The sequence below is a fragment of the Arachis hypogaea genome, chromosome 12, assembly GCF_003086295.3.
Source record: "Arachis hypogaea cultivar Tifrunner chromosome 12, arahy.Tifrunner.gnm2.J5K5, whole genome shotgun sequence".
Taxonomy (NCBI): domain Eukaryota; kingdom Viridiplantae; phylum Streptophyta; class Magnoliopsida; order Fabales; family Fabaceae; genus Arachis; species Arachis hypogaea.
In genome coordinates this window covers 104,764,219-104,786,718 of record NC_092047.1, presented here as the reverse complement: position 1 = coordinate 104,786,718, position 22,500 = coordinate 104,764,219, and the positions used below count along the sequence as shown (strand labels likewise).

At 32.5% G+C, this 22,500-nt stretch overlaps 1 protein-coding gene across 1 annotated transcript; it reads right to left on the bottom strand.

The window, feature by feature from the left end:
* Window positions 1-2,508: 2,508 nt before the first annotated feature.
* LOC112728016 (protein trichome birefringence-like 3) lies at window positions 2,509-6,972 on the bottom strand. Its single transcript, XM_025777990.3, has 6 exons — window positions 6,679-6,972; window positions 5,652-5,892; window positions 3,953-4,124; window positions 3,487-3,686; window positions 2,960-3,118; window positions 2,509-2,877 (listed from the first exon to the last, which is right to left on the bottom strand). The coding sequence occupies exons 1-6, from the start codon at window positions 6,845-6,847 to the stop codon at window positions 2,547-2,549; spliced, it is 1,272 nt and encodes a 423-aa protein (XP_025633775.1). The 5' UTR covers window positions 6,848-6,972; the 3' UTR covers window positions 2,509-2,546.
* Between the last annotated feature and the right edge of the window lie 15,528 nt (window positions 6,973-22,500).

Here is a 22,500-nt window from a genome sequence, read left to right as displayed (position 1 = left end):
AACCCTAAATTAAATTCACTAAACTAGAATCAATAATCAAACACTTTCGGTAATTCAATAATCAGGAAATATAGAAAACTTAAAGTGATACTTATCTCGTACCGCCGTTAGGCCAAATTATCAACGGTACCATGGGAGGTGGTAGAAGGGTATTAGCTGCCTCACTTCCGTGAGAGAACTCCGGGGCCGCGGCTTTCGTCACTGGAGGCGGCGTCGCTGTGGCAATGCGATGCTGAGCGATTGGACAGCGACGCTGAGCGATTGGAGGCGACGTTGTCGCCGTAGACCGGGAGAACGTAGTTAGGGTTAGGGACCATGATAAACAACTAATCCGATAAACCGACAACCTCTGACGTCACCGGGGTGGTCGGAGTAGAGGGAGAGGATCCAGAATTCTCAGGGGTACCAGAAGAAACCCTCTCGACCATGACCACGTTGACGACCAATAGCCTGATCCGCAACACTTCTACCTGTTGTCATTTTTGCAAATATCATACCGATTAACAGAAATTCAAAATTACAAATCACCACCAAATTATAATAACACCAATGTAATTCTTTTAACTAATACCACAACATTAAGTTCAACATTTGAAATTTATTCCTAATATAAGTTCAAACACTAATTAAACATACAAAATTGACATAATTGAGTTAAAAAGGACCAGCTTAATTAATCTTGTAATATTAAATAAATGACTCAATCATGCAAAATCAAGATCGAATATCAATTGACATTCCCAATTTCAAATCTACAATCAACACCAGCAACAAATAATTCAAAACTAGTAACAACCAAGTATAATCCAAATAATCTGGCAATGAAATCTCAGTAAAACCAGCCGTAACACAGTGAATCAATATAATTCAGACAATTTTAGACTCCAACAATAATATTCAGCAATTCAGTTCAATAATCCAAACACTTTTTAACAATTTAAAACCCTAATAACCTAATCTAACCTATCATAACCACATAAAATTCACTAACAAAAAATTAAATCTAACTAAAACATAATACTAATTAATAACTAAAACCTAAACTAATAATAATTCTAACTAAAACAAAATATAAATTAGCAATGTGAGCAAAAACCTAGAGTGGTGAGCAAAACGAGCGAGACAGAGCTCGAACTAGAGTGGCTGAGAATGAGAAGGGGGGAGCTACCCGAGGCGGCACTTGGTAGATGGAGGCAGCAGTGAGCTCGAGGGGAGGTAAGGGCTGGAGCTTCGGTGGTCTCTGCAAGGGGAGGCAACAGCTCTGTGGTTGCCGCCGGCGATAGAAAAGATGGAACAGAGGTGGTGATAGTGACAGTGGGTGGCTGTTCGCGAGGCCTGGGTGCGACCAAAGAGAAAGAGAAGAAGAAGAAGAAGAAGAAGAAGAAGAAGAAGAGCGGTGAATTGATGGCAACGGAGAGGGGCTGTGATGGTGGTGATTTCAGCAGCGACAAATGGTGGTGTTGGGGAGAGGAGAGGGGACGATTGAGTGAGAGAGAGAGAGAGTGAAATTCGAATGAGGGAGGAAGAGAGTTTGCGCTTTGAATTTACGGCCCAATTACCGTTGGATTTACTGTCGAAAAATCTGACGGTAAACCATTGCGGGTCACCAAAATGCAGTGTTTCACTAAGTGGGTTTACCATTGGATTTTTCCGACGATAAATCCGATCCTAAAGGACGTACCAATTTATTTGTTTCCCTCCGAATGTTATCAGCGAATTTACTATCGGAAACGTAAATCTGTCAGTAATTACTTAACCTTACAAATTCGATGCTGTTATCGTCGGTAAATTCGACAGTAAATTCGCCATTACTTGTCGATGCTAAATCTGACAGTACTCAATATTTTTCTTGTAGTGCTAGTGTGTATAAATATATAGCATATATTATTCATTTACTATTTACCTATCTTAAAAAAAATTGAAGTATACTTGAAACATATAAGAGATAAAATTAAAATTAAATATAAAATTATGAATAAGAATAAAAAAATGGGAAAGTATGAGGAGCCAATGGAATATTTATACAATGTGTACAATGGAGGTTTAGAGAATATTAGAGATATAATTATTAGTGTTACCTTTTCCCGTCAGCTGAACTTTTTGGAATGAGTGGTATCATGACATGGTATTACAACGTTAGATCCAAAAGGTCAAGAGTTTGATCCTTGGTACAAATAGTCCATTGTCTCCCTAGCAGGATCCATAAAAAATATACTATCCCTTTATTTATATTATTTTTTAACATGGCAAATTAGCAATAAAATTAAACTATAAGTCGGATTGGCTCATATATATGACAGGATATATCATATATGACAAAAGTAATTCAAAAGTCATTATCATAACCTTTCTTTGGTAACAAATCAATTTTTTTTGCAAATTAGGCATTTGTGATGAATATATATTTATATGACATAGACACCAACAAAGATAATTGTATGCGCTTTACATGAAAGACATCTTCATGTCAAAGAAAAGAAAAAACAAAATAAAGAAAAAAGGCATGGATCTTCTTAATTTTAGTCCACTAATATTACATGTATGTGTTATAGCATAGCCAAAAAGATTTGATTCCAAGTATCTGGAACTCCAGGCAAACACCAATGTATACAATCTGCATTTTTAGGGTTAGCTTTTTCCTCTTCATCTAACAATTTGCCACCTGTTTCCGTGTAAACTGAGGAATGGCCATCAATTCTATATTCTGATATTTGTGTTATGTTGATCACTGTCACTGGAACCTTCATTTTCTTCACAACACTTGCCACCACACTCATCATTCCCTTGTTGGAACCACTTCCCCAATGGTTCTTTTTCCTCACTGGCTTTGTCTCATTGAAGCATTTCACACCATCCTTGTGCCCCCATTCTTCGCTTCTGAAAACAAAATAAAATATATACTTTTTAATGACTAGTAACATGAAAAGTAGAGTTTATATTGTTAGATAGAAGAGATTACTTAGTGTGTGCAGGGGACATAGTTGTGAAGAAGACTCGAGTTTTGTTAGGATCAATAGTTGAGTCCACCCAATTGGCCCATGTCTTCAACCCTAATTTGTAAGCAATTGGTGTCTCCAATTCTTCATACCCTTCTTCTCCATTAGCAAATGAACCCCATCTGCAAATTTAATTAAGCTAAGATCTTACACACTGTGTATTGTTTCTCGTTAACTTCAGCCTTTAAGGTGTAAAATAATCTATGAATAATGTTTGGAAACAATAAAAAATTAGTTCAAATAGTTTAAAATTATCTTATTTAGTATTTTAAATAGTTTCAAATGAACCTCCGACACTTGTTTCAACTAATTCAAATTAGTTATTATTAAAATAATTATATAATTTTAAATATAATAAATATGTAATTACTAATTATGAATATTATACGTATAAAATTATAAATATTATATTATATAAGGTACGTTTAGATATTGTCTTTATGAATAATGTAAAGGGTTAAGTTGAAATTAAGTAAAGAGGAGTACTTACAATGCATTAACTCTTAGGCCACTCATCCACCAAACATAGGTGTTGAATACAAGAATATCAACCCCTGTCCAGTTTTTAGCTCTCTCTTGAATAGCATCAACTTTTATTATTCTCTTCTTTGGATCTCCAATTATGTGGATATCACTGTTGGACTCAACAAGGAATGGTGCCCAATAGAATTCAATTGTAGCATTATATTCCTATGCATGTCAACCACATTTATGAAAATTCATATGAAATTCAGGGACGAATACACTTATACAATTACGGGGACAAGTGTCTCTACTAAAATTTAAAAATATTTGAAGTAGTACATAAGAATTATGTATAATTACTCTCGATATATTATTAAAATTGACCTCACTATTTCTCTTATTTTATTTTATATTATATATATTTTGCCTTCCTATTAAAATTTTTTAGATCCGTCACTATTTCATGTTTCAGTGAGTGTATGAAGCAATACCTTGGCTTTAAAAACTGAATGAACACGACCTCGTTTCATAGATTTTTGCTTGCGAGGGATGATAGCTTGGACCAAACACACAAATGATTCCCATTGGTTTCTCTGCAGTGAATCTCCTACGAAAAGTAGCCTCTTGCCTTGAATCTTTTTCAGAGCCACCTCTGGATTAAATCTACCAAAATCTTCTTGTCAAATAAGTAGGATTCTAACAGTGGCGGAATTAGAAATTTTGTAACAGGGGACCAAACAAAAATAATATATAGTCCATTAAACAATTATATTTTAAGTTAGTAATTACATTTTATCTTATATAAAAGTTATTACCCAAAAATATATTTTAAAAATTTTGGTATCTTAAGATTTGTTCAACAATAATATTTCATAGAACTAAAATCATCGATAATTACAGTTGAAGTGAATTTTAGAATAATTTAATTTTTCATAGAATACTATTCAGTAGGCTAATTAATTAATAGGTTGCTCAATAATTTTAGATATTACTCACCGAATTTGAAATAAAAAAATTAGAATCTAATCCATCATATGTTCTCTTTACTCTCCTGAAAAATGAGTCAGTCGTTTTTAGTTTTGACATTTTTTAATCCTAGCCTAACAAAAATATATATAAACCTCTAAAAGACAATTATAAAATTAAAAATTAAAATACAAAAAGTAGAATATCAATTATACAAGGAACAACAAATACAAACACTTAAAAAAAATTCATGTTGAGTCTCATGTACAATATTAGACCAATATTTTTATTATTTAAGTCTCAATAAGTTTTTAGTTGATATTATTTTTAAATTATATACTACTTTTAAATAAATAGAAATTATTATGCCAAATATCAATCGATGTAAAATTTTATAATCATTGATAAAAGATTTTTTTGACACATTATACACCAATACACATACACATGTAGATATAAACATATAATTAAATAAATAATACTACTAGCTAATTTTTTTTTAGAAATTTAGGGAACGATGACCACTTTAGACCCCCTTGTTCTCGAGTTGGATTCTAAATATGTAACTTCATCACATTTTGTCTTTATAAATAAAGGTTAAATGTAGTTTGTCATTACTGGTTTATGAGTTTTTGACTATTAAAAAGATTTTTTTTTTGTTTAGTTTTTCATTACGGTATGTATATATGCACAAAGCAAGATTTAAATTCACAACACTTGTTTAAGCGGACGAATAAGCTAACTATTCGACCAATCAAAATTTATCAAATCTCTCATATATAATATTGCTTAATTTGAATAAAAATATGTTGCAAGTAAGTGTACAAATTATTAGTAATTGTCTTGAAATTACTTATTTTAAAAGTTTAACTATTTATTAAATAAAAGTACATAAATAATTATATACTAATATATCTCCTTATATAAAAGTTTATTTTCTAACATTCAAATATATACATGTAATAATGTTAGAGAATTAACATTTTTTCAGTTAATACCAGTCAATTTTTTAAAAATTATTTTGTTTGTACGTTATATTCTTAAATCTAATAATTTATACAAAAACTCTTTCTTTGTATAGAATGAAGATAAGGAGAATAAGATGAAATCAAACACTAAACTTTTTTTTTCCATAGAAACATTGATATTCTGTCACAAAATTAATTAATGTGAAAATTTAACCTTTTAGAAGAGATGAATTTGATGAAGGTTATAAGAGATTACCTTGGCAAGGTGCAATCCTCTGGCTGCCACTCCCAACGGAGGAAATCAGAATCTGGCCTTCCATTTTTGAAACAAGAATATTGTCTATCTATGTAGGGACAACTTGTGTCATTGTACAAAGCCTCTATTGATTTGTTAAACACCCATTTCCCATTTGCAACATTGCACTCCTCACCATCAAAATCAAACCTATCATCAATCCATGATGTATTTCCTAACACCTCCTCTGATTTTCTCTCATCTGTTATTGTATTCCAATAATAAAAAATCATTTGAGATATTGCAAATGCTAACTTTCAAATAATTAATTTTTATCAAACCAAGTAATAAAACTTCATTTTTATATTATAGCTTTTGATAAATATATTGCTGATTTTTTTTATAGTTTATTTCTGTTTTTGAAAATATATATACATTCATGATGTAACTATCGTTTTCATTCTCTTCAAACTTCAACTTAAAATTTCAAGTTCAAAGGGAAAAATCAGTGAGTAAGAAACTGGAAATCTCAAATTTTAAAATTTGAATAAAAATCTAACCGTCACCTTATTTTTTTTTTAAATTTAAATATCCTAGCCACACATGCAAATAAATAGAGATAGACCAATAAGTAAAAATGCATCTCTCTTAATCTTATTTTTCTATCTCCTTCTTTAAAAAAAATCGTATACAAATACATGGAAGAGCCAACACTATAAATTAATAAAGGAACTTAAAAAAATAGGAGTCCTATGTTTTTGTTTTATTATGTGCTTGACATGTATTATAATTTTCCTATTATTATTACTATAAAACTTTATTTTATCATTCTAATTACTACTATACATATAATACTTAATCTTTCCATCTCTAATATTATTATATATGGTATTTGATTTTTTTTTATGCACATACATATATATAATGAGGCTTTTTTCATCATTTTCATTTTTTCACATGCAAACTTTTAGTTTCAAATATATGTATGTATGAATATGATTGTGGAGAAATTAATATTGGCATTTGGGAAAGCTTTTCATGAACTTACTAGATTTTGCTTTGTTGTACTTCCTAGAACATGGTTTGAAGTTGAAGATGGATGTTCTTGAGGAAATGAGACTGAGCCTCTCAGCATACAAAGCAGCTACAAAGAAAAGAACACAAATTGTGGTGATAATGATTGGGCGAGGAAGCTTTCCTCTCATGTGGTGCTTCATTATTATTGATGAAGGGAGAAGAAGTACTGGATGAATTGAAGGGAGTGACAAAAAGCTTAGAAAGCGGTATGTAATAGCCAATTTGCAAAAGAAAAGGAAGAGTATAAATTAATAATGCACACCACAACAACAGAATGATTGGGACATTCTTTTTCAGAGAGAATTGAAGAAGAATTTTATTATTGGCTTTTTTTGAGTAGGAGTTAAGTTAAAGCATACTATGCTTAGCATAATAAATAAATATGCTAAATAATAATGCTAACTAATGGAGGTTATGGAAACATTTGATCTAACCACCACTGTTTTTTCTATTATATATATATATATTATTATTGTGTATCGTAGATCATATAACGAATATATGGAAGAAATATATATATATATTAGAAACCTAATACTTTATATATATTAATATTAGTCAATATTTTGGACGACCAACATCTTATTTTTTAGATATTACATATAAAAATATTTTTTGTTGACTAGGTATTGATCATAGGAAAAGTCTAGGGGACTAGCAATTTTGTTAAATTCTGGCCAGCATATGATCGGCAAAGAAAAGTGAGCCATTAGATGAAATTTCACACCCATCTCACACCATTAAAACCATCATTGATAACTATTTGATGGCTACAAATCACAAAGTTGCTGGCCCCTAGCATTTCTCAAAAATATATATATTTTAAAGGAATGCTAGGGGTCAGTAATTTTGGTATTTTGTAACTATTAATTGGCTATCAATAGTGTTTTTAATAGTGTGAGATTACAACTAATAGTGAGAGATCACTCACTTTTATTTTGATGGTTAAGTGCTGGTCAGAAAACACAAAAGTTGCTGATTTTCTATATTTTATTATAAGGTTCGTGAAGTGTTGAATCTCTCTAACAACCCCCACCGTACCCCCCTCCCCTCGATCTGTCCAAGATTGCATGAAAAATGTGGTCATGGCGGTAGATGTTTGTGATAGCATAGGAGACATTGTTCTTGTACTTCATTTCTTTCTACACAATCTTTAATCTCATCACCTTTTATTTAATTGTCCTTAGTTTTGATGTACATGGTCTCTTGTACGGCTGTACCATTGACACATTTCTTGCAGATAATTTGAATAATGCAAGTATAGCGAAAAGATGTTTTCCTTTCCTTTTCTTTTATTTATTTATTTTTAACTTTAAAAAGCTTGGTAAAGATAAATAAATGATTTTATGCGAATTTCTTTTAAATTTACGTATGGATGATATAGTAATATCCACTTTGCATTAAAATTCAACTTTTCATTTTTTTAAAATTTCATTTTATAGTTTTTTCCTCTAAAAAATTCATCTACGTTATAATTGATATCCTTAATAAGAAGAATTTTTTCTAAAAATAATTAAATTAAATTCAACATTTACAAATATATATTTGTTAAATTATTTATATTGTTGCACTCTAATACTTATTTCATTTACATTTGGTGCAAGATTTGTATATACATATATGTATAAATATTGAATTTAATTAATTTATTTAAAAAAATCGTATATAAGATTATAAGCTAAGTATTTTAAATGTATAACTTTTTTATTTTTATGACATAGATATTTCTACAACTACTTTTGCACAATGTTAAATTTGAATTTTTGGATGGTGAGAATTAGTGGCTCATGGTAATTCAGCTTGTTTATTATTTCAAAATCCAATTTATTTATTTATTTAGTGCACTTAGGTCATTGTCTTTTGTTTTTTAAGGAGCTTAGAGTTGTTCCTATTTCCCACCATTTTTCGACTTGTTTAGTGTGGCTTCCTTTCTATGCTAGATTTTCGAAGCTAAGTCAATATAAAAACTATAGAACTAGCTTATATAGTCTTTTTTTTTAAACAAAAAATGAAAAATAAATAACAATAGTAAGTTGTTTGTCACACTACTTTTTTTTTTCTCACATTATTATATACTTTCTAAAGTTTATTATGAAATGAGAGTGGCGAAAGAGATGTTCTATGACTTAATGTGCACTTCAACTGTGTCTAATGACAAAACAAACTATAACAAATTACATAAGTAGATGGTGATTGACATGGATTGAGTAACGATCCAAGAGAAAGACTAAGAGAAATCAGGCAGAGAAGCAAAGAGGGAAATAAATTAGGTGAATTTTCCTTTTATTTACTTATTATGTCTCTTTTTTTTTACTTAATGGTTGAGTTCTTATTTGACTCAAAATAGGTGAATATATGAAGAAAAATAGTCATAAAGACAATAGAAAAAAATATATATTTATCAGCAATGAATGAGAATTACTTTTATAAATAAATACTATGCCATCTGAAAATGTTAATAATCAATATATTTGATATAATAGGATTGCTTAAAATCCTAATATATAATAGAAGAACATAGTAACTAATTTAAATTAGTTTAGTCGTTTGTTTAGTTGTGTGTTTAAGTAAGTATAGAGAATTTAAATTTCGTTAATTCATTAAATAATGATAAATTCTTAAATAAAGTTTTGATTTATAACAGATTAATTATTAACTTATCATAATAAAGAATATCATGAAAAAAAAAAGAGAGAGGCATAGTCAATAATATATTTTAACATTTAGTTTAATTTATTTGTGTATTAACATAAAAGGGGATATGTCCCAGATAATGTGTATGTAAGGCAGTTATTAATTAATTCATAGTTTAATAATTACTCTTGTGTGTCTTATTTGAACTTGAGATGTTTGGGATTTGACTTCAAATTTTTTTCCTAATTAAATATATCAATATATAATTCCCAATTTAATATCACTTCAAAGAAAAGATTTGTATATATTATATAATAATCTTCTATTTTAAACTATTTTTTCATACAAATCTACTACACATCTAAATAATATTGTCATCCAAGTTTAGCTAAGTAGACTTAATACTAAAAAAAACTACTCTCATTAAAAAGAGAGTGATTATACGCGCACTTCTGACCAAGTCATTTACGCTCATTGTAAACCCCGTTAAATTAGTAAATAATTAGTCAATAAATTAATTTTTAATAAAAGAAGTAGAAATGTAAATATTATATTAAATTAGGATAGAGCTCGTCAAAATGAGAATTTTGACACTAATTTCAAAGAATTCGGTTCAAGATTGGACCGAACGGACTAGATCGGTCGAATCGGGCCCATGAGCCCAACCGGCCCAACACACTTAAATGAGACACGGTTTCTTCTTCCCCATTTCAGCAAGAATACGCTGAAAGCCATAAACAGGGGAGAAGAAGAAAAGAATCCCCAACCCTTACAGTAAATTTAAATCACTGTATCTTTTCCCTCCGAGCTCCGATCGCCGCACCGTTTGCAGCCACGCGACCAGCGCGTCGAGCTCTATGTTTCTACCGGAACAATTTCATAGGTAACTCACTTTATTGCTCTCAGCCTCTTCTTCCCCCAATTTTTGAAAATTACGTAGAGGTATTGAATTTCTTTACTTTTTTATGTTTCAGGATCCATTAGCTTGAGAAAAACGTTCACTCTTCCTTATACAAAGTTTGGGTAAGGTGAGGATACCATAAATCCTATTTAATTTACTGAATTTATGCCTTGGGTATTAAATTGGGTATATATGTGTTATGAATGTGTATTAGGTTGTGAATAAATAATTGGAGCTTGAAATTGTGAATATCAAAACTTGGAGGAAGTTGTTTTATTGGACTTTTGGGGGCTGTGTTTATTTTAGTAAGTTGCCTTGGATAATACGTGGAAAATTGGCTAAGGCATGGTTTAGGTTTCTTGCATTTAATATATAATGTTCTGTGAAAATTCAAGCTAGATGACCATAGGATAAGTTGGAATGCATGTGTATATTTATTGTTTAGTATTCTTGTTGAGAAACATGTTTGATTTGGTGCTTGTTGATTAATTGATGATTTGGTGAATTGTTAATTTGAGGTATGATAATTGTGGTGGTTGTTGTGATGAGGAGGAAGGGCATATTGTGTTATAAGCCTAGGATTTGTAAACTATGGTTTTTAGTTGGCTTTGGTTGATGGATTTGAATAATATATGTGTATTAATGTTGATTTGAAGTAGGTTTATTGTGGTGATGGTTGTGATGATGAGAAAGGGTAAATTGTATTGAAAAATGCAGGTTTGGTGATGAAAAGAATGGAGTTTTTGGATGAAAATGAGGTTTGGGAATTTTGCAAAATTTAGTTTTGGACCGAATTTCGGCGAGCTAAAATTTGGCTTTCGGACCCTCAATTTGTTTTCAACTTGTTTTAAATGAAAATTAGGTTCGTGAAGTTTATGCCATTCGAAGAACGGAAGAAAAACGATTTAAAACGATTAAGTTATGCACGTCAGAAGTTTTGGTGTGAAATATGTAATTATGCAGCTTTCTGGTTGATCTGATTTTTTTTTTTTTGGAAAAACATACGTCCACGCGTACGCATGGCATGGAATTTTTTACTGTGATTACGCAAGTGGTACGGTCCTATGCGTACGCATAGTGAGCCAGCATGCATGTCCACGCGTACGCATGGCCTGCACATACGCGTGACATGAAGTATTTACCTACGCGTACGCATGATAAGGGGATGCGCGCGCGAGCTGCCTTTTTACACTCCCATGCATACGCTTGAGCCACGTGTACGCGTGGCCTCTATTTCAGCAAACATGGTTTTGTGAGTTTTAAACCCTATTTCAGACTTCTAAACCTCTATTTTCATTCCTTTAGTCATAAATAATAGTATTAAACCTTATAATCAGATGAAGTTAGGAAATGGGGATAACTTAGAGGTAAAGTAAAGCTGAAAAAATGATGAATTGATTATGAAATATTATGGATGATCAAGTATGATACTTGGCTTGAATAATCAAACGATCTGAGATACAAGATTCCCTGGGTAAAGTACCGTGGCTTGCCACCACATGTACCAGGTCGAAAACTCGATACTCTATTGACCCTACGACGTAAGGGTGACCGGGCACTTATAAATTTCCAGGAATTTTTACCCCCATTGAGCAATATTATTTATTTGAGAAAAAGCTATGCATAGACTCTTGGGGATGCACGTCGAGGGACAGTCCAAGGGTTTAGCAAACCGAACTTGTCGGGTTGGCTTGATAACCGACAGACGAGTTTCATCAGCCATAGGACAGGCATGCATCATGTGCATATTACTTGAATTACTTGTTTGTGCTTTAACTGGGTGTGCCTAAGTGTACTTATTATATTAAATGTATATTTGTTACCTGCAGTACTTGTAACTTTCCTGTACTTACCTTTATCTTCTTATTTGTCTGTGATATGTTGTCAGAGATGGAGGTATGGAGGAAAGCCGGTAAGACTAGATTCAAGATTAAGTTAAGTTAGGCTTAGATACTCTTTGAAAACCATTTTTGATGGCTTCTGTTTAATACTTTAAGCTTTATAATCTGAGTGTCGGCGTTCTAGGATTGCCTCTGGCATTCCCAGGACCTTATATCTTATATGTGTGGCACCTTTACTATACTGAGAACCTCTAGTTCTCACCCCATACTATGTTGTAGTTTTTCAGATGCAGGTCGAGAGGCACCTCGTTAGGTGTCTAGACTTCTGAAGCGAAGTGGTTATCGGGTTATTTTGTTGTATGGTTATGTATATATATGTACTTAGTTTTCTATCTGCATGACTTGATCCTTTTGACCCTCTTAGAGGCTTATGGAGAGACAGGATTTTGTTTATGTAAATTTGGGTTTTGGATATGTATATATATGTGTATATATTCTCCGGCCAGCCTTGACTTCGCGGGCTGAGTTAGGAGCTTGTTATTTTGTATCTTTGGCCCTCTGTTCCTGTTTTTGTTACCTTATACTTAACAGCCATAGCTTTCTTAGTACGCAAGATAACTCGTTTTTTGAGCGTTGCGCTTCTATTTCGCGATTTTTATTTCATCTGTTCTTCAAGGCTCCTAGTATATTATAATCTTTCTGCTATTATATGTACACATTTTATTTTAGAGATCGTAATACCACACCACCTTTGTTTTACGGCTTAAGCGTAAAGCTCAGTGTGGTAGGGTGTTACACTCACAGGGCACTACAACAATTCCGACAGATAGCGGCGGTTAGGAGTGGGGCTGCAATCAGCCTTGTATTTAGTGGCGGTTTTCCTAGAACCGCCGCTATATGTAACGTCGGGTGAATTATCATTTTACATTTTGTGGTGGTTTTCTTCCAACCGCCGCAAAATGCGTATAACCACATATTCTAATGTTTTCTTTAGTAATAACCATCTGGGTATAATCTAGTTAAGTTAACACTACTATTTTAAACTACATATGTTTAAATCATTGTTACTTAAACTCGTAACACTTTTTCTAGATTCGTTTTACGTAAAAAAGTTCACAAGTTACATAAGCTATATATGTTAACTTAGGTGAACAAATTTACCAATAAGATTTCCTCGTTTACTTTATTGTCATTTAAATTTGCATTCAAATATAAATGTAAAAGAAGAAAATAAAGTTATAGTCTAAATTTATAAAGTTAAAATAAAGTTCTAACGAGTATAAATTAAAGTTACTCCTCTTTGAAGTTATGCCTTACTAAACCTAAATCAAGAAACACTAAAAGTAGATAAACATGTAAAATTGCGACCCAAATCATTAAATTAAGAGAATCAACGTAACTTTTGTAATAAAAGATCAAAATTTCTCTTCAACATCGTATTGACCTGGCGAAAAATACTCTGTCAAGAATCTATGGGCTTCACATTTTACAGGATCTGATATTTTATCTCCATACCATGGCTTTTTATTCAGATTAAAGCACATTTTCTTAACATGTATATCATCTTCTCTTTGTTGGTCTTCTAAAGTTTGATTATCTTCTTTCGGAACCTTATTGAGATCAAACTGCATGGATCTGTCAATTTCAACAGAGAAGATATCATCTAAATTGTCTTCTGAATCAAACTATTTTCCATCTAGACTGTCAAGAATTATTTCTCCAGAATATTCAGGTAATATTGAAAATATCAACATGCATACAACAAAATAAGTATACCCAGAAGAAACTGAGAACTCCCAAATCATTAGATACTGACTTGGAAAAAAAATGAACGACAATATGCTAAGACAATTTTAAAATTAAACGCAAAATTTCAACAATTACCATCTCCCTTGTTGGTAGTTTAGGTAAATTTCTTAGACAGAAGCTCTGTAGCGAATGTTGTGCTTGCAGAGGATGATGAAAAGTCCTCAGTTTTTATTTGTCCTGTTCCACCGTCATGTTATATTCACTAATGTTTAAAAAACGTAACACTATTGGAATTGATATTGAATATTAGATATCAAGATTATCAAAACTGCAACATTAAGAAAAACAACAACTAAAACAACATTAAAGATTTAACATAAACTAACTTTTAACGAAAAAAATCGTTGAAAAAAACGAAAAATCTGCTTTTTACTCATGAAAATTTACAATACAATAAATACTTAACTGTAAATAAAAAATACACAAGTTTTTTGTAACCAAGGAAAACAACGTACAACGTTGAATTTATTTAGCTTAGTTCATGACACAAAGATCTTTTTTAAATTACATTAAAATTCTTTATATAAGTAATTACGCGACATCATCGAAATTCTCTAAAGCATTTTCTATGGGGTCTTCTATATCTTCCTCCCTTGTCAATTGTAAATCTCCAATGTCACCTTGCGCTGACATGTTCAACCTTGGCTGTGGAGAAAAACCAACTTCAGCTTCTTCATTCTCTTCTCCTATGTCATACAAATCTCATGGTTTCACATGAACAACAACACTCCATTCCTTAGCTACTTCATCATCCACATAGTATACAAGCTGAGCTTCTGATGCCAATATGTACGGTTCATCTTCTTCTCGATCACCAGCATGTATCGAACGACAGAAATTAACGCTAGTAAGCCCCAAATGGTCTTGTTTGATGCCTCTACTGATAGTGGTATCAGCCCAAACACATTTGAATAATACCATTGTGAAATAACAGCTATAATTCAATTCAATTATGTCCACAATTTTTTTATAATACGGAATACTACCAACAATCACTCTATTATCACGCATGCTTGCATAACTTCTTGTATCAGATGATACATATACTCCACTATTTTGAATTTTTAGCCCGTCTTCCTTTGTGATAGCTCTAAACTTGTACCTGTTAACGTTGTACGCCTCAAAACATCTTGCCTGAATCATGGGACCGCACGCAAGCAACTTCATTTCTTTTGAATGAAGCATACTTTCTATTGGAACCTGGAACCACATAACATTCTTGCTTTATATTAAAATCGGATTTCATAAAGTACTAATTCTAGGCTGAAAACACATTGGTCAAGTTAATATTCTATCAACCCCATGCTTGAACCACTGAGAAAATTCCGCATGTACAACACTGTCTATCTTAGATTGCGACCTTGTTTGAGCTCGTAAGCTTCGCTTTATCTTTTTCCTAAATGTACTTTATGAGAGAAAAGAAAATTAGTCCAACTAATCACTGGGAGAAAAGAGTTATATTGGTGTTTTAAAAATACATGTGTATACTAACTTAACAAACGGAACCACAGCATCGTAGTTGACTAGCACATGACGATGTGCTTGATGTTTTTCCATTGGAGTGAGTTCAAAATGCGAAACAACCCCTAATGTCTTTCCAATAGCTGGGAACATAGTTTCTCCTAAATTATGTGTAACATCAACGCGTTGATCATCAACTCGCCCTGATCGGTTGATTCCAGTCTCAATATTATCTAAATATCTAGAACATAAAGTTAGGATTTCCTCAGATAAATAGCCTTCTGCAATTGAGCCTTCTAGTTGTGCCCTATTACAAACATATTGCTTCAAACTTCCTAGAAACCTTTTATATTAATACAACATAACGCTCAGTATATACACAATTAATTCAACTGATTGTATTAAAGGGTTTATCAGCAAGCTAACCTTTCTATTGGATACATCCATCGATAATGTACTGGTCCACCATGAGTTACCTCATCAACGAGATGCACCGTGAGGTGAACCATGACGGTGAAGAAGGATGGAGGGAAAATCATTTCCATCTGACACAGGGTTTGCATAACATGATTCTGAAGGTCAGCAAGCTGCATAGGGTTTATGGCTTTCCCACAAAATTCTCGAAAAAATTATGACAAAGTTGCAATCACATTGGACACTGGATTCGGAAGTGCATTATTCACCAAAATCAGAAGTAATTATTCCATCAGAATATGGCAGTCATGACTTTTCAACCCATACAACTTGCGCTGTCGGAAATCAACACAACGAGCAACATTGCTAGAGTAACCATCTGGAAAGACCACATTCTGCAAAGTCTTTAGGAATACATCCCTCTGTGAATTTGACATCGCAAATATTGCAGAAGGATATATACCACCTTCGCCCGGCCACAATTCAGGCCTTATGCACATGCATTATAAAAATCTCTGCGAGTTTTAAGATTGTCTTTTGATTTACCGCTATCGTTTAAGATTGTGAAGACCACATTGTCACAGATATTTTTTTCTATATGCATCACATCAAGGTTATGAGGCAACATCTGATCCTCCCAGTATGGGAGGTCAAAAAAAACACTCTTCTTTTTCCAATGCGAATCATCTTCATCCGCATCATTACCATTGCGTCTTTTTTTGGATGTCACAGTTGAAATCTTCCCAAATGAAACATGCACATTAGAGAATAACAACAATATTGCCTCAATACATCTATTCTGGATAACTTCTTCGGTGGATCTCTACCTTCGACCTGCCCATCAAATATATTCCGGTCTAGTCTGTATTTGGGTTCATTAACATAAAACCCATCTTTTAAGTTATATTAATTTGACTCCTAATGAATCTTTGGAATTTCTGTGAACATAATAACAACAGTAACAGACGTAAAGAAAAACCAAGAGAAGTGACAGACACTAATATAATAAGCTAATAAAAGCAAAGAGCAAGTTTAAGAAGGAGATCAGAGAGGTCTTTCCAAGAGTAAGGATTATTTTGTGAACATAGAGCATCATTTTCTGAATTGAAGAATATTGCTCTCTTATATCTAATTGCTCATTTTGATTTTGAGAGGTCTATTTCCAAAGCCAGCTGAATTTTCCTTGTTATGAAGTATTCACTGACCTAAGTTGGCACCTTATATATCTATCTATAACAAATACGTTATGCTTGCTTTGCTTTGTAACATTATTGTTTGTCTATTAATCATTGTTTTAATGGTTTTTTTAAATTGTTGTTAATCTTCATATTTGTCTAGTAATATTGTTTTTTGTCAAAGTTTGTAAGAATGCCTAGGAAATCACGGTACAGCATTATATGGGAACCCCCCCCCCCCGTCGGTCTCCCCGTCGCCGGTCCCTGTCTCATCTCGATTCTCATCAGTCCTCACCAAATCGAAGTCCCGGCAGTGCTGTTTGGTCTTGCCTCTACTCTGCCCTCTGCTCATCTCTCCTCCTTTGCCTCTCGGGCCTCAGCGATTTTGTGTCCGGCGGATTTCCAGCGTGCTCCTCTCTCCTCCTCTGCTTCTCGACGGCTGTTATTCAGTAAGTAAAGATGTTTATTTTCCTTTTTTTTGGTTAAAATAAGGAATTGTGATTGCTATTCTTTGTTTTTGTTATGGCTCTATCATATATTCATGTGTTTGTAGTTGTGGACAGCTATATTAGTTCTGCAAAATTAGTAGAAAAAATTGAAACAAATTAAGTAAATTCTTCAATTACTAATATAATGAAGATTTTAATAAAAGAATTCATGCTCCAAATAGGTTATTAGAATAGGATAGGGCAGGTGCAGGTGCTTTCCTAATCAAACATAACAGATGAAAGTGAAAATAGGAAAACCAATCGGTTCCTCTGGTTTGAGTTCTCTGCATTTTCTCCAATTTATTTTACTTAGGGAGGAACAATAAATTATCCTGGATGAATCATTCTAAGTTCTAATTTATGAATTAAGCAGAGATTAAGCATTCTTCTAAGCATTCTTAATATGCGAACGAGTTCAGAGATTAAGCATTCTTCTATATCACTGTTTGTTTCAAGACATAGACAACTTTCTTTTTCCTATTTTTAAAATGCTAACTAATATAGGTATAGCTATAGGTAGCTATATTTCAAAAGCTAGCAAATTGACAACTAACTTCTAAGTTCTAATTTATGAATGAAGTCAAACATCGAAACTAGTTTGGTGGCTTGGTAGCTTGATTGAATATACTATTGACTGTCTATTCTTAACTTCTAATTTATGTTGATATGCATTCTTTGATAGTTCAGTTCTGATGCTTAGCTTGTTTCATACTTTTGAAATTTTGCAGTTTCAATAGTTTCTTATTGATTTATTACTTATTTAGATATTGTTATGTATTTGTATTATTTAGGTTGAGTGGTTGATTTTGCTATTGATAACTCTATCTCTATGAAAGTTTATGGTAGGAATGTAACACAAAATCCTAAAAATATGAAAAGATTTGAAATGGCAGAAGATATTAAAAAGAAAAAGACGAAGACAACAACATCTGATGTGTGGAGATATTTTACAAAGCTTTGACCTGGTGATGATGGTATAGATCATGCTCAATGTGATGGATGCAAACAGAAGTTTAAGGCTGGTGGTAAACAATATAGGACATCGTCACTTAAGCGTCATTTAGACAGGTGCGTGAAAATAGACTTTGAGGATATTGGTCAAACTTTGATAGAAATGCAAAATAAAATGGGAGCTCTCAAGATAGATAATCATGTATCACGTGAGATGTTTGTTGCCTTTGTGATTGATTTTGATGTTGCCTTTTCTATTATTGATAATAAGAAATTTAGGAATTTGGTAAAATACATCAGTCCAACTCTAGGCCTGATTACTAGAAATACTCTTAAGGAGGATGTGCTAAAAATTTACTCAAGGGAAAAAGAAAAGCTTAAAAGTACTTTAGTAGTCATTCCTAATAGAGTTTGTTTGACTTCTGATTTGTGGACATCCATCAGTACAGAGGGTTATTTATGCTTAACTACTCACTTTGTTGATTTAAATTGGAAATTGCAAAGTAAAATTTTGAGTTTTTGTCATATGCCTCCTCCTCACACGGGATTTGAATTGTCTTCCAAGATTTTTGAGCTTTTAAATGAGTAGAAAATTGAAAAGAAGATTATGACTCTTACACTAGATAATGCATCTGCTAATGATACATGCCAAGATCATTTGAAAAGTACATTAAATATGCATAATTGGTTGTTGTGTGATGGGGAGTTCTTTCATATTCGTTGTTCTGCTCATATCTTGAATCTTATTATGCAAGATGGATTAAAAATTGCTCATGATGCATTGGATAAGATTAGGGAAATTGTGAAATATGTAAGGGGATCGGAAAGTAGAATGATGAAGTTTAAAGAATGTGTTTATGTGATTCATGGTTTGAATTTTACAAGTGGGTTGCATCTAGATGTTACTACTCGATGAAATTCTACGTACATTATGCTTGAAAGTGCTATCAAGTATCGGAAGGCCTTTGAGTATTTGAAGGCAACCGATCATGCTTATAAGTATTGTCCTTCGGTTGATGAATGGGGGAGAGCTGAAAGGATATGTGAATTTTTATACCCCTTTTATGAAACTACTAATTTGATTTCTAGCACATCTTATCCTACTTCAAATTTGTATTTTCTACAAGTCTATCATATTCAATGTGTTTTGATGGGAAGTTTGAGAAGTGAAGATGATCTTCTAAGGAGCATGGGAGAAAAGATAATGAACAAATTTAAGAAGTATTGGGAAAAGTATAGTGTCATTCTTGCATTTGGTGCTATTCTTGATCCTAGGCTTAAGATTTCTACTTTAGAGCTTATGTATGAAGAGATTGATGCTGAGACTGCAAAAGAGAAGGTGGAACATGTGAAAAAGAAATTATACAAGATTTTTGAAAAATATGACAAGAATTCTCTTCCAACTGTTGAAGCACAAGGACCTAGTATTCAATCTTCATCCGTGGCCCATACCCCTGAAAGTGCAAGCAAGAAGTGACTTGCGATTGTTGCCGTAAGTAATGTTTAACATATTTTAATTCTCTTATATTATTAATTGTCATTATTCTATCCTAACAAGATGTGATTATTTCTATTTTGCTAGAAATTGATGAAACGTAACCATCAAGCTGAGGTCTCTAGTGGAAAGAATCCACTTGATACATACTTGGAAGAGCCACTTTTGTCAAAGGATTGCTTTGAAGATTTAGATGTTTTGGAATGGTGAAAATTATATGAGAGTCGTTATCCGAAGTTATCAATCATGGCACGTGACTTATTGAGTATTCCAATTACTACGGTTGCATCGGAATCTGCCTTTAGTATTGGAGCTCATGTCATTAACAAATATAGAAGTCGAATGTTGCCAAAAAATGTTGAGGCTGTGATTTGTACTCGTAATTGGAATAAAGGCTTTGTTGATGGTAATTAGATTTAGTTACTAATTTAATATTTATACAATATTTAAGCATTTATATCTTGTTCTAAATTTGGGTATTCTTCTAATTATAGATGAACGTGAAGGTGAAGATGTGAATCATCAAAGTGTTAGAAAAGGCGGTGTTTCAACTTCCAGATCAGATTCAAATTTTATTGATTTTGATGTTGATAATTGATTTATGTGTGTTGATTTAAGGGGGTTTTTTTGGTGTCTTATTGATTTATGGATTATGTTATGTGTTTTGTTTTAATTATAGTAGGATTTATGTGTGAATTATGTGTTTGTTTTATTATTGTTATGCACTTATGTTTGAGACTTTGAGACTTATTATTTGTTATGTTATTTTTATTATTGTTAATTTCAATAAAAAAAGTTATTATGGTTAATTATAAATTTTTTATGGATTAATAATTAATTTAAGATATTACTCTATATATTAAAAAACTAATTCAATGAAATAATTTTATTATAAAATAAAATAATTGTTAGTATTTAGTATGTTAAATTGAATTTTATTATAAAAGAAAAAAATTGGTTAAAAAATATTTAAAAAAAAAAAGAGGCGGGCCGGCCCACCAACCCACCAGTCTGCCCTTTGGCGGGGCGGGGTAGCAAGTTGAACCTATATTAGTTTGGCGGGAGGGCCGGCCCACCCCTACTGGTCAGCCAAATAAAAAGTATGAGAGGAGGGTTGCAGAATTAACGGCTAAGATAAAAGAAGAGCAGGCGAAGAGACAGTCGATAGAAAAGGTTTTGGGATATCTAATCTAACAGGAAGGAGGCAATTTGCTAGCTGACGTTGCTGCAGAGCTAGATTATTTGGGCAGTACACCGACCTCGTCGCGCGCAAGGCCATCTTCACCTGGCAACCATGATCCGCAACAAAAATAGTTACTTTCAATCAATGTTATTAGATACTATTGAATTTAAGTTAGTTTAGTGCTTTATGTTTATTTTTTTCAAATTATCGAATTTTAGTTCATATTGAATGATGCACTTATGACACTCTCATTATATATGTTATGTTTGCATATATATAAGTTGTTTTGTTATGTTATTTAGTTGTTTTATTTGGATGGAAGTTCTTTAAATTAATTAGTAACTAATAAATTAAAGTTGAATACACAGACTATTTAAAAAGAGGCACAATAATAAAAAAAGCTAAAATTTTAATGGGAATAATGAATTTAGCGGCGGTTTGTAACTGCCGCAAAATTAATAGACCAAATTTCAAATCACCAACGACAGCGAGTAAAAATCGCCACAAAACTATTTTTATTATGCGGCGGTTATTCCAGTGGTTGGCTAAAGTCGCCGCTAACTGTACGGCCTATCGTCCAGCAGGTATTTAACCGCCGCAATATGACCCCAGAACCGCCGCAAAATGCTGGTTGTGTTGTAGTGGGGCTTTACGTTATCGTCGTTGTCTTCTTCTTCGCGATTCTCCTCCTCTTTCTCCTTTTCCTTCTCCTTCTACTTCTCCTCTTCCTCCTCTTCTTCCTCTTCCTCTTCCTCCTCCTCCTCCTCCTCCTCCTTCTTCTTCGCGTGTTTTTTCCTCATCGTCATTATTTTGTTGCTGCTGTTATTGTAGTAGAATGTGAGGAGAAAGAGTTTTGAATTGAGCAGGACAACAAGTCCAAATGCATCTTAATTCACTCAGAAATGAACCAAAATTATATAATGATTGCGACACAATTAACACAGAAATGAACCGAAATCACATAATGATAGCGACACAAGTAACTCAGAAAGAAAGAGAAGAAGAGAACAATGGTAAAGGATCTGTAGAACTCAAAAATCGTATTAAATTTGAGTAAATCAAGAAAAATTTTGAAAAAATAAAATAAAAAAGAGAAGAAGAAGAAGAAAAAGATGAAAAAGAAGAAGAAACCGTACAAGATGAGGAGGAAGAAGAGAAAGAGTTTTGAATTGTGCAGGACAACGAGTCCAAATGCAGCTTAATTCACTCAGAAATAAACCGAAATTATATAATAATTGCGACACAATTAACTCAAAAATGAACCGAAATTACATAGTTAATTGCGACAAAATTAACTCAGAAATGAACCGAAATCACATAATAATTGCAACACAATTAACTCAGAAATGAACTGAAATTATATAATGATTGCAACACAATTAGAACAATAGTAAAGAATCTGCAGAACTCAGAAATTGTGTTAAATTTAAGTAAATCAAGA

Coding starts and splice junctions, on each gene's coding strand:
- LOC112728016 (XM_025777990.3), bottom strand. CDS start 6,847: ATGAAGCACCACATGAGAGGAAAGCTTCCTCGCCCAATCATTATCACC. Junction 5,893..6,678: donor GTACAACAAAGCAAAATCTA/GTAAGTTCATGA, acceptor ATACAATAACAG/ATGAGAGAAAATCAGAGGAG. Junction 3,119..3,486: donor GGCCTAAGAGTTAATGCATT/GTAAGTACTCCT, acceptor TTAAATTTGCAG/ATGGGGTTCATTTGCTAATG.